Here is a 13,919-nt window from a genome sequence, read left to right as displayed (position 1 = left end):
TTTTTTTGTGTGGAATTTCTTGATATGCGATCCGTTATTGCGTAGATCATCGAATAAGCTTTCCAACGATATGTGGATCATCCAAAATGGACACTCGATCAATGAGTTATGATCATTCCGATCTAACTGTGAATAGTGGTGAACAGTAAATGTGCAGGAAAAAAATACTGAGGCCAGGCAAATTTTAGGGTCAACTTCAAATGATCATCACTCCTTGTACATAATGATCTGGGTGAGCTACTATATATCAACAGAAAGCTCTAAAATTCCTCTTTCTAATGAAATTTGTTTAATCTAATTTGGTCATCAGGGAAAAAAGTTATGGTCGATCTACTTCAGCCTATTAAAACAGTCTACCAAAGGACAAATTTGACAATATTTGATTTTTAAGGGTATTTTGGTCATTCCCACTCCAATCCATCCAGGTAAACCATGAATTTAAGTCCATTAAGAGCATTCAATAGCTCATTTTTCTCCAAAATTTCCTAAGGCTCAAACCCCAACCCTACTACTCTAAATTTCATCCTTCCATGTCTCTTGATTGAACCGTACAAATTTCAACAATTTGGGATTCGAGTTGATCATGTTAAGGGCTTCGAGAAGCACCCTTTATTTTCGTGAATAAAGTTCCAGAGTCGGAAGTTCATATTCATCTTCCATTTTTAGGTATGGGGGGCTTTGAACAAGATTATCCTTTCGATCTTATGCCCGGTATTTTTGTTGAATTACATTGGCATGATATTTTACATGTTTTACCATGAATTAGAAATATGGTTTTATATCTTATATTATTGTCCATGAGCTATGGGATTATTTCATCCGATATGTGTATGATGTTGAGATAGAATTATGTCCAAAAAGTATTTGATTATGAGAGTATGATGATTTAATTTGCTAAGCCTTGATTTGTACTATCATTCCACTATTTACTTATTATGAATTTATAATTGATATTGGAAATTCTGTATCCCTACTATGGGTTGATGTCTCAAGTATCTGTAAATGAGAGTTGGATGGCAAATTGAGAAATGTTGATATTGAAGTTGCAATGAGTCTTGGTATTTTTTGGATGGTTTTGATGAGTTAAATTGTTGAAAATATTGTGTATTAAGTCTTCATATCCTTGTCCAAATGTAGAGTCGGTTATGGTTAAATGCATTGATACCTTGTCGATGTTGAGGAAGATTAAAATGTTTTGAGCTAAAATGTGTTGAGTTAGGAATCCACAAATTGATATGATTTGATAAATGAGAAAGAGATTTGATTTGGTCTTTATGATAGAACCTTGTGATATTGTAGTGGATTTTCTAACACGTTCTGAGCTTATCGGGGATTAGTACTTAGCACGGAGAGAGAAATTTGGTATTTTCCTAGACGTATGTGCCACCGTAGGGTTGTTTAATGATGATATTATTGGTCAGAGAGCCCGATTGTGATTATTACAATTTTAAGGTCGTACTCCCTGGCAAAAAGTATGACGCTCCCGTCAACGGGGGTTTCAAATGTTGGTATTCCACGTAGCTCATGTGGGGTTGCCGGTTATAGGAAACTCCCCTGTCCATAAGAGTCATGTTTATTGAAATACCGAGTCACTCCGAGTTTTGATGTGGTAAGTTAAGTTGCCTATGATGATCTATAATGATTTATGAGGTTTTTCTCCTACATTTCATCTCTAAGATGTTATGAGTTGCAAGATTCAATGTCACTCAAACCAGGTGTGTTATTATGGTCCATATGTACGTTTTTATGAAATTTATGATATTATTTATATTTTGCATGTGCCCCCACATACTCAGTATGTATCTTGTTCTAACCCACATATTTATTTATGGGCTACATTCTTACCATAATGTAGGTTCAGGTACTCAGCCCCAGTCGCGACAGTAATATTCGGGTGCCACATCTACGTTCCTTCAGTGGTGAGTCCTCATGGTTCGAGGACCAAGTTGCTAGTTTTGGTGCTGTTGTTTTGTGATCCCTTTGGTCTGTTGAGTTAGTTGAGGGTTTGTCCCAATGGCTCGTTGATTTTGCTGTATAGAGGCTATGTCAGATTAGTGTATTGTTGGGTTGTTTGTGTATAGACATTCCATATATGTACAGTCTAATGATATTCCCTGCCATGTGCGATGTGATATGATATGTACTTATATATATATCCTTAGCATAGCGTGTATGTTGTTGTGTTAGGACCCAATGGTAGTGTTTTGGATTAAAGGGTTAGCTTGAGGCTACGTGTAGCCTTGGGCACCGTGTGGCATCTCGGGATGATATTTTGGGGCGTTACAAACTTGGTATCAGAGTCGAAGGTTGTGAAGAGTCCTAGGGAGTCTGATAAGCCGCATTACGTAGAGTCTTGAGCATCGGTGTTTAGCATGCCACACCTATAATCAAGGGGCTATGGGGCATTCTAGGAAAAGTCGTTTCTTTCTTTCTATAAGAGTCTATCATGCTTACAACTATTTCCTTTTGCTGTATTCATGCATTCTTATGATAGAAAATGCCTCCACGTCGAGCTCACAGAAACAACAACCAACCTCAACCCGTTGATCCATTACATGAGATGGTATCCCATGCCAAATTTTGGGAAGCTTTTCAGACGCTAGCCCAGGCAGTTACCGCCAATACTCAGGCCAATGCTCCACCTTCGTAGGAAAATACTTAGACAGTAGGATGAATCATAACTTTATGCTGATGAATCCACCAGAGTTTCATGGGTCGAGAGCAGGTGAGGAACCGCAGATGTATATTGATAAAATAAAGAAAATTACATAGATTATGCATATGACCAAGGAAGAAAGTGTGGAGCTGGCTTCTTATCGATTAAAGGATGTGGCCTATAACTGGGTGCAGATGTGGAATAAAGGTAGAGAGGAAGATACCGCTCCGGTGACTTGACAATTATTCCAAGATGCTTTCTTGGATAGATTCTTTCCTCTTGAGCTACGGGAATCTAAGATAGAGAAGTTTATGAATTTGAGACAAAGATCCATGTCGGTAAAGGAGTATTAAGTTTAATCAGCTATCAAAGTACGCTCCCAATATGATGGCTGACTCGAGGACTAGTATGAGCAAGTTTCTAACTGGGGTGTCGATTTATGTGGTGAAAGAATGTAGATCTTCTATGATCAACAGGGAGATTGATTTTCCTAGGTTAATGATTCATGCCCAATAGATTGAGTCAGATAAGATAAAGGAAAGACAAAGAGTAAGAGGGATTAAGAGAGTCAGATCGGAGCACCAGGGGTATGGTCAGACTAGATTCTCCGGAAGGAGTCACCCTTAGTTTTAGAGACGTCTATTTATACCTATGCCTTCCTCAGCTAGTGCTCCCATATATCGGGGAAGGCAGGAGTTCGAGAATAGGTCGGTACCTTCCAGGTCTCAGGACAGTGTAAGCAATCGGCCTCATCCTCCTTCGTGTGCTAAGTGTGGTAAAGACCATTTTGGGAAGTGTTATATGGGGCAGTGGGGCTATTTTGGTTGTGGCAAGTTGGGCCACATACTTAGAGATTGCCTGTATGCCAGATAGCGAAGTCGTGATGCCCGTCCCAAGAGTCAAGCTACCAGTGCCCCAACTCCTGCAGCCCGTCCAGTTCCTTCTCAGGGTGCTTTATCTAGTACTACTGGCGGTCAACACCAGAATCGTTTCTATGCTATACCACCTCGTCAGGAGCAGGAGGACTCTCCCGATGTTGTCACTGGTATGCTCTGTGTTTTTTATTTTGATGACTATGTGTTGATAGACCTCGGTTCGAGTTTTTCTTATGTGAAACCTCTGGTTGCTATAAATTTTGAAACGGATCCTGAACTAATTTCTGAGCCTATTTTGGTTTCTACTCTGGTAGGAGAGTCAGTCATTGCTAAGCGGGTGTATAAGAAATGTCCCATTATTTTCATCGGGTTATGTATGCTGATTTGATTAATCTAGATATGGTTGACTTTGATATCATTCTGGGTATGGATTGGTTTCACTCATGCTATGCGTCTATTCATTGTCGTTCCCGTGTGGTTAAATTTCAGTTTCCTGATGAACCTATCCTCGAATGGTCCGAGAGTTCTGTGATTCCTAAGGGTCATTTCATATCCTATCTTAAAGCAAGGAAGTTGATTTCCAAGGGTTGCATCCACCATTTGGTTTGGATTAAAGACACTAAGTATGAAACCCCGACCATTCAATCAATTAATGTTGTTAATGAGTTTCTTGATATCTTTTCAAAAGATCTCCCTAGAGTACCTCTTGATAGAGAGATAGAGTTTGGGATTGACCTTTTTCTCGATACTCAGTCTATTTCCATTCCTCCATATTGCATGGCTCCCGTGGAACTTAAAGAGTTGAAGGAGCAATTGAAAGATCTTTTAGACAAAAGCTTTATTAGACCTAGTGTGTCGTCGTGAGGTACACTTGTCCTGTTTGTGCGTAAGAAAGATGGTTCTTTGCGGATGTGTATTGATTACCGACAGCTTAATAGGGTTATTATCAATAATAAATACTGCTTTCTTGAATTGATGATTTATTTGAAAGACAGCCTTCCAAACCCGTTACGGTCATTTTGAATTTCTAGTGATATCTTTCGGGTTAACTAATGCACCATCGGCTTTCATGGATCTTATGAACTGTGTATTCCGACCATATCTGGATTTATTTATAATAGTGTTCCTTGATGATATTCTTATTTACTCCCGAAGTGAGGCTGATCATGCAGATCATCTCCGAATCATGTTGGAAACTCTTCGAACTCATAGGTTGTATGCTAAGTTCAGTAAGTGTGAGTTCTGGCTGAACTCTGTAGCCTTCTTGGGTCATGTTATTTCTTCTGAAGCTATTAGAGTTGATCCTCAAAAGATAGAGGCTATAAGGAGTTTGCCTAGACCTATTTCTCCTTCTAATATCCGAAGTTTCTTGGGTCTAGCTAGTTTTTATCATCATTTTGTTGAAGGGTTTTCATCTATTGCATCTCCTATGACCCATTTTACCCAAAAGAAAGTGAAGTTCCTGTGGTTCAAATCTTGCGAGAAGAGTTTTCAGGAGTTGAAGACTCAACTCACTTCAGCCCCTGTGTTGACTTTGCCTGACGGTGTTGATGGTTTTGTGGTGTATTGTGATGCTTCTAGAGTCGGTTTGGGTTGTGTATTGATGCAAAAGGGCAAGGTTATAACTTATGCTTCCAGGCAGCTAAAGCCTCATAAGAAGAATTATCCTACCCATGACCTTGAGTTAGCTGCCGTAGTTTTTGTTTTGAAAATCTGGAGACATTATTTGTATGATGTCCATGTCGATATCTTCATGGACCATAAGAGCTTGCAGTATGTATTCACCCAAAAGGAGTTGAATCTTAGGCAGAGATGATGGTTATAACTATTGAAAGATTATGATATGAGCATGCAATATCATCTGGGAAAGGCCAATGTAGTAGTAGATTCCCTTAGTCGGAACTCCATAGGTAGCGTAGCATATATGGAGATTGGTAAGAAAGAGTTGGCCCGTGAGGTACATTATTTGGTTAGATTGGGGGTTAGGTTGTTTGGTGATGCTGAGGGTAGTATAGGAGTGCAAAGCGGTTCCGAATCCTCTTTAGTTTCGAAAGTGAAGGAGAAGCAAGATAGGGATCCTACCTTGGTCAGGTTAAAAGAGTCAGTTAAAGACCAAAAGGTGGAGGTTTTCTCCCAAGGAGGAGATGGCATTTTGAGACTTTGAGAAAGATTATGTGTTCCTGATGTTGATAACTTAAAGCAGAGGATATGGCAGAAGTGCATGGTACACGATACTCCATCCATCCTGGTGCTGCCAAGATGTACCATGATTTATAGGAAATCTATTGGTGGAACGGTATGAAGAGGAACATAGCAAAATTTATGGCAAAGTGTTCCACGTGTCAACAGGTGAAAATATAGCATCAAAAGCCCAGTGGCGTGATGCAAGAGTTTAGCATTCCTACTTGGAAGTGGGAAGAAGTGAATATGGACTTCATAGTTGGTTTGCCTCCTTCTCATTGCCATCATGATTCGATTTGGGTTGTCGTAGATCGGCTGACGAAATCATCTCATTTTTTGTCTGTGTATTCATCGTATAAAGATGAAGATTATGCTAGAATATATATTCGGGAACTCATCAGACTTCATGGAATCCCTTTGGCTATTATTTCTGACAGAGGTACTCAGTTTACCTCTTAATTTTGGAAATCTTTCCAGAAGGGTCTCGGTACCTGAATTTGTTTAAGTTCTACTTTCAATTCGAAAACAGATGGTCAGGCCGAGCGGACCATTCAGAATTTAGAAGTTATGTTGAGGGCTTATGTGTTTGATTTTAAAGGTAGTTGGGATGAGCACTTATTAATCGAGTTTGCTTACAACAACAGTTTTCAAGCTACTATTGGAATGGCCCCATTTGAAGCTTTGTATGGTAGAAGGTGTAGATCATCCATTGGTTGGTTTGAAGTTGGTGAGGCTGCCGCGACTGGACCGGATGTGGTGTTTGAGGCTATGGAGAAGGTTAAGTTAATCCGGGAAAGGTTAAAAATCACCCAAAGTCATCAAAAATCATACGCAGATGTAAGGAGGAAAGACCTTGAATTTGATGTTGGTGATTTAGTGTACTTGAAAGTTTCACCCATGATAGGGGTGAAGAGATTTGGGAAGAAAGGGAAACTAAGTCCCCGTTACATTGGTCCCTATAAGATTGTGGATCGCATTGGGAAGGTAGCATTTAAGGTTGAATTACCCGCGGAGTTATCTAACGTCCATACGATTTTCCATGTTTCTTTGCTTAAGAAGTCTATTGGTGATTCTATTGTGATTGATCCTTCCGAAAGCTTGGGTATTCAAGATACTCTTTCATATGAAGAGATTCCGGTTGAGGTTTTTGACTTTCAAGTTCGTAGGCTAATAAACAAGGAAGTTCCTTTGGTTAAAGTGCTTTGGCAAAATTAATTCGTGGAGAGTGCTACTGGGGAAGCCGAAGCAGATATGTGCGCCAAATATCCCCACCTCTTTCCTATGAATCCTGAGTATGTCAAAGGTATCGTTCTCTTTTGATTTAATCCTTATTGCTATGTTTATCTTGGCTTGTGTGTTTTCGATGATATCCAAAAAAATCTAGAATGAAGTATATTCTTAGGCAAGATGATTTTTCTCTATATACTCATTTTCATAGTATTCTTGACCTACCTATCAACATTTGAGGATGAATTTTTCCAAGGGAGAGATGATGTGATGCCCCAAAAAAATTTTCCATTAAGATCTCGGACAAAAATGTGTTGAATTCTGTTATTTATCATGATTAATAATTTTTCTTTGTGGAATTTCTGGATATGCGACCCGTCATCACATAGAACATCGAATAAGCTTTCCAACGATATGTGGATCATCCAAAACGGACACTCGAGCGATGAGTTATGATCATTCCGATCTAACTGTGAATAGTGGTGAATAGTAAATGTGCAGGAAAAAAATACTGAGGCCAGGAAAATTTTAGTGTCAACTTCAAATGATCATAACTCCTTGTACATAAACCAATGAAATAGGTTTCATCCAATTTGGCCATCGGAGAAAAAAGTTATGGTTGATCTACTTCTGCCTATCAAAACAGTCCACCAAAGGACAAATTTGACATTATTTGATTTTTAAGGGTATTTTGGTCATTTCCACTCTAATCCATCTGGGTAAACCATGGATTTAAGTCCATTAAAAGCATTCAATAGCTCATTTTTCTCCAAAATTTCCTAAGGCTCAAACCCCAACCTTACTACTCTAAATTTCATCCTTCCATGTCTCTTGATTGAACCGTACAAATTTCAAATTGATTTGGGATTCAAGTTGATCATGTTAAGGGCTTCAAGAAGCAACCTTTATTTTCATGAATAAAGTTCTGGAGTCAGAAGTTCATATTCATCTTCCATTTTTAGGTATGGGGGGCTTTGAACAAGATTATCCTTTCGATCTTGTGCCCGATATTTTTGTTGAATTACAGTGACATGAGATTTTACATGTTTTACCATGAATTAGAAATATGGTTTTATATCTTATATTATTGTCCATGAGCTATGGGATTATGTCATCCGATATGTGTATGATGTTGAGATGGATTTATGTCCAAAAAGTATTTGATTATGAGAGTATGATGATTTAATTTGTTAAGCCTTGATTTATACCATCATTCCACTATTTCCTTATTATGAATTTATAATTGATATTGGAAATTCTATATCCCTACTATGGGTTGATGTCTCAAGTACCTTTAAATGAGAGTTGGATGGCAAATTGAGAAATGTTGATATTGAAGTTGCAATGAGTCTTGGTATTTTCCGGATGGTTTTGATGAGTTAAATTGTTGAAAATTTTATGTATTGAGTCTTCATATCCTTGTCCAAATGTCGAGTCGGTTATGGTTCAGCGCATTGATACCTTGTTGATGTTGAGGAAGATTAAAATGTTTTGAGCTAAAATGTGTTGAGTTAGGAATCCACAAATTGATATGATTTGATAAATGAGAAAGAGATTTGATTTGGTCTTTATGATAGACCCTTGTGATGTTGTGGTGGATTTCCTAACGTGTTCTGAGCTTGTCGGGGAGTAGTACTTAGCACGGAGAGGGAAATTTGGTATTTCCCCAAACCTATGTGCCACCGTAGGGTTGTTTGATGATGATATTATTGGCCAGAGAGCTCGATTGTGATTATTGCAGTTTTAAGGTCGTACTCCCTGGCAAAGAGTATAATGCTCCCGCCAACGGGGGTTTCAAACGTTGGTATTCCACGTAGCTCATGTGGGGTTGTCGGTTATAGGAAACTCCCCTCTCCATAAGAGTCATGTTTATTGAAATACCGAGTCACTCTGAGTTTTGATGTGGTAAGTCAAGTTGCCTATGATGATCTATAATGATTTATGAGGTTTTTCTCCTACATTTCCTATCTAAGATGTTATGAGTTGCATGATTTAATGTCACTCAAGCCAGGTGTGTCATTATGGTCCATATGTACGTTTTTACGAAATTTATGATATCATTTATATTTAGCATGCGCCCCCACATACTCAGTACGTACTTGTGCTGACCCACATATTTCTCTATGGGCTACATTCTTACCATGATGTAGGTTCTGGTACTCAGCGGTGAGTCCTCATGGTTCGAGGACCAAGTTGCTAGTTTTGGTGCTATTGTTTTGTGATCCCTTTGGTATGTTGAGTCAGTTGGGGGTTTGTCCCAATGGCTCGTTGATTTGGCTGTATAGAGGCTATGTCAGACTAGTGTATTGTTGGGTTGGTTTGTGTATAGACATTCCATATATGTATAGTCTAACGATATTTCGTTCCATTGAGATGTGATATGATATGTACTTATATATATATCCTTAGCGTAGCGTGTATGTTGTTGTATTGGAACCCAAGGGTAGTGTTTTGGATTAAAGGTTAGCTTGAGGCTATGAGTAGCCTTGGACACTGTGTGGCATCTCAGGATGATATTTGGGGTGTTACACGACTAGACCATACCATCCTTACCCCAACATACGACTCATTTCCATGATTCTCGTATTGGGTCTAAAGATCAGAATTTCAAGAAATTTTCTAAGGTCTAGCAACTAGTGTGTTTGATAATATCTCCAATAGACCATCCAATAGCCCTATTGAAATTATGCAACGCTAAAAATTATGCTTCTACTTTGAACTGTCTCAGATCGGCTATAATAATAGCTGACAAAGTGTTGTTGACCTCTAAAAATACATACCATAGTGGGATAGGAGGGCCTTCAACTCTAATACTGGTGGTTCCTCAATGAATGGACGAGTAGGTAGAGTAGTCCTATTCTTCAAGTCTAAATCAAGCTCCTTTGGTGCAAAATTATAAGAACCACTCCCATATAGTACACCTAGTAACTCCTCATACTCCTATATACCATCAACATAAAAGTTTATGATCACAACTGCAACAGCTTCAATACCTAGATTCTCTGTAATAGGAATAACCGCATCAGAACCATCATCCCACAGAGTCTCTACATCAATATCATGGAATGAATCTGCCTTCTCATCATGCACATTAATAACAAATATCACTCTCAATTCATTAACCTGCCTTATGGACTTGCATACATTGATTATCACTTGTTCATCATTCAATCTCAGCATTAGATGCCTTAACTCTAGATAAATCAATGTCATTCTTGTAGCCAAAAATGGTCTTCCATGAATAATTGGGACTTGGAAGTCCAATTCATAATCTAAAACGACAAAATTTGCCGGAAATATGAAAGAAGCCACCTTCACTAATACATCATATAAAATACCAACAAGTTTTTTCCCTCTTATTTACCATTACTAGTCTCTTGGTGGTAGGTTTTGGAGCTTCCAACCCCAATTGCTTGAATATAACAAATGGCGTGAGGTTTATGCTAGCACCCAAGTCATACAAAGCACGTGAAAAGTTGAAAGATCCAATAGTGCAAGGTATAATGAAACTACCAAGATCCTCTTTCTTCTTCACAAATGATCTAGTAGCTACAACACTATAATGATTAATATTGTCAACCGGCTTATAACTAATTGCTCTCTTTTTGGTGATTAGATCCTTCATAAATTTTGCATATCCAGGCATTTGATCCAATGCCTCTATCAGTGGTATATTGACTGACAGTTCTTTTAGCATAGATAAAAACTTCTGGTACTTACCATCTTCTTGTTTTTTTTTTCAGCCTTTGTGGATAAGGAGGAAGAGGTTTTGGAATGGGCTTCAGCACAGGCTCTGTAACCTTCTCTTCTCCTTCATTCTGCTTGCTATTGCTCTTTACATCAATTGGCTCATTATTATTCTTCTTCTCATCAACAATAGGTACAGGTGGGTCTGCAGTGACTTTACCACTCCGAGTGGTAATGGCCTGGCAGTGACTATCATTTCTTGGATTTACCGCTGTATTGCTTGAAAAAGTGCCATGCTGTCTCGATTTATTGTGGCTGACATCTGACCAATTTTTTTCTCCAACTGCTTGATTGGTGTACCATGTGATTCAACTTTCTGGCTCAAACCTGACAAATTTGCTTTTGTATCCTTTAGATGGCTCTCTTGACTTTCCTACCCTTTGACCAGCTTAGACAAAAGTACCTCCATTATAGATTCTGCATCATGACTACCTGGTGGAATATACTTGTCACTTTTCTCCTTATAGACATCTTTATGCTGCCAATCACCATCTCTGTCTCTACTCTTATCTTTGTATCTATTATTATAATAGTTCTGACCTTGATTCCCTTGCCCTTGGGCTCAGAAATCTGCCAATCTACGATCAAGATACTTTGCCTCTTCTTCAGATTCAATCTTGAATGGTTTAGAAGTAGATCCCTATTCTACTACTGCATTCACTTTCTCAGCATTCATTGTTGCAAATTGCTTTGTAAGCAACCTAATATCTGTATGAAGCTATGCTACCTCTTGTGCTACTATATCATTATCTTCTTGTAAGTATTTGTTACTCTAAAGTATATGTACCACCACCATATTCTGAATCTCTAGTATGCCTTCCTCTATTAGTCACAGTGATATTATCTAACATTTCCTGCACAATATCCCAATGAAGATGCATAAATGCTCCTCCTAAAATAGTATTTGCCATAGCTCTCGAACAGTCATTCAATGATCTATATAAGATTTTTGAAAAGTTAGACCCTCTGATTCTGTGATTTGGTACCATGCTTATTTTCTTCTTGAATCAAAACTAGGCCTCATACATAGATTCTGCAGGTAACTATTTGAAATTGTAAATTTCATCCTTAAACTGTAGCATCTGTGCAGGAGGGAAAATTTTTCTTGAATCAAAACCAGGCCCCAAGAAAATTTGCAAGGTGTATGTTTGCAGTATCCTTAGCTGTACCCGAAAATACACCCTTCAGATTTAACAATTGGATCATTGCACTAGTAATAGCAAACTTCACATTAGGAGCTAAAGTAGGAGAAACAATATCTTCTAACTCAGTAGGCTCACCATAACTTAGATCTTCATTCTCCTCCTCATATGGGTCTAAGTATTTATATGCTGGAATAGCTGAAGCTCTACCTCTCTGAGCTCGATGATCAACTACCTGTTTAGGCCTAACTAGTCCACCTACTAAGCAAACTCAACCTCTGTAGCAAGTCTAGCCTTTTCTCCTTCTCTTCATTCTTGCTCCAAAAGGTGTTATGTTTGTATGTCTACAATATTCTATGGATCTAATAGAGCATGAGCGAGTTTCGCATTTAGATCTACAGGTGGGGGGACTTGAACCCCATCACAAACTTGTCCTGACATCCTTCTCGATGTTTGACAGATTCTCTCTAGTTCTGGATCAAAAGGGAGTAAGGGAGTGCATTTACTCTTAGTACTTGGCATACATCGGCATATTCCAAATAAAAAATAGAAAATAAAAACCTGTGACCTTCACCAACTCAATTCGCTACTCAAATCATCTTCCCTAGCAACGACGCCAAAATTTGATGTCGCCAAAAACTACAATCCAAACATAAGTATAATGCAATTGATTGTAAATATAATAAACTAACTAGGTTTGGGTTGATCCCACCGTGAAAACGTGAATAGTTTCTTGACTTGATGTAATCCACAAGTAGTACAGGAAAGTAAACGGGGGATTTTAGTATCTATCGCAAGTAGTAACCAAATCTAGAGTGCTTTGAAGTTATAGAAAATAGGAGATGAACACTAGGCTTGTGTTCCCCTTGGCTTCTCAACTCCATAAATTTCTCATGTTCAATCCAACTATTCTGTTGTACTGCATGCAAAGTCTACAAGATAGGTATTATTAGCCACCTTATGGGCATAAAGATAAATCTCACCCTTTACCGATTAAGTCTTAGGGTGTTTACTTGTTACTCCTTGCTACGACCTCAGTTTACCACTCCTTTTGGGATAAAGTGATTAGATAAGATGTGGGGACTAAAAGGTGGAGGTAGAAATCTCAAATCACTGTGTTAACTTCTTTTACCAATCACAAACTCCCTTTTGGGGATGGGTGCAAATACAAGCTATCTTAAGCTACTGCAACTACTTGAGATTAATTATTGTGAAGAAAATTTAGATACATGCATAACTCTAGAACAAATGAGTCTCACACTTTCTCTACGTAGTTAATCCGCCAAGGTTCCCATAACCCTAGTAAGGAGATTAACTGCTCATGTTTGTGCAAGAAACCATGATTATCAATGAAAAACACATACAATTAATTGTACAAGAATAAGATAAATAAAATTTGAAGTCTTGAATTGAATAAACCTAAAATCTTAAGAATAATTGTAAAAGTATTGTAAAGTATTGTACTAAAACATAAGAGAGAGTAACCTAATAAAAGATAAACCCTAGGGTATGTATAGTATTTCAAAATAGCATAAAATCCCAACAAAAATGGGAAAGGTAAAGTTATGTCGCTAGTTGGTACAACTCGGTCTTTACTGGTATCGACATCATACGAGTCGTACCCTGCCTTCTCGTATTTGTACCAGTGTCTAATCTCCTAAGGCTTCAACTTTCTATTCAGTATACGACTTCTGCTTATGAGTCGTACCTTAGTGTATGACTTATGTCCTTCACTTGTATCTACCTGGGACTCTTGTCTTTCATAGCTTTGAACACTGGTTTATGTACAACTTCCTGATGTGAGTCATACACAGACTTCCAACTCGTATACTTCTGACACTTCAACTCTTGGATGGTAGCTTAGGTTTTGTTATTCTCATAACTTTGCTTTACAACTCATATCCTATATTACAACTTGGATTCCTGAGTTGTATCTTCCCCATACTTAGTTTTTTAGGTTGTCTTTTGGTTTTGCTGTGCTTACGATTCAGCATACGAGTTGTACCGGATGTTTACATCTCAAGAGCTACTCGTACCCTGGTCAGAATTGGTCTTTTTAGGTCTTTTTCTTTATTTTTCACCCTTACACTA

At 38.2% G+C, this 13,919-nt stretch overlaps 1 protein-coding gene across 1 annotated transcript; it reads right to left on the bottom strand.

Moving 5' to 3' along the window:
* Positions 1 to 9,879: 9,879 nt before the first annotated feature.
* LOC107852965 lies at positions 9,880 to 11,597 on the bottom strand. Its single transcript, XM_016697996.2, has 4 exons — positions 11,474 to 11,597; positions 10,660 to 10,969; positions 10,304 to 10,496; positions 9,880 to 10,251 (listed from the first exon to the last, which is right to left on the bottom strand). Exons 1-4 carry the CDS (start codon positions 11,595 to 11,597, stop codon positions 9,880 to 9,882), a joined length of 999 nt encoding a protein of 332 aa, XP_016553482.2.
* Positions 11,598 to 13,919: the final 2,322 nt, after the last annotated feature.

This window comes from Capsicum annuum, chromosome 7 (genome assembly GCF_002878395.1).
Source record: "Capsicum annuum cultivar UCD-10X-F1 chromosome 7, UCD10Xv1.1, whole genome shotgun sequence".
Classification (NCBI taxonomy): Eukaryota; Viridiplantae; Streptophyta; class Magnoliopsida; order Solanales; family Solanaceae; genus Capsicum; species Capsicum annuum.
The sequence above is the reverse complement of the archived record's forward strand: the minus strand, read 5'-3'. Positions and strand labels throughout refer to the sequence as shown.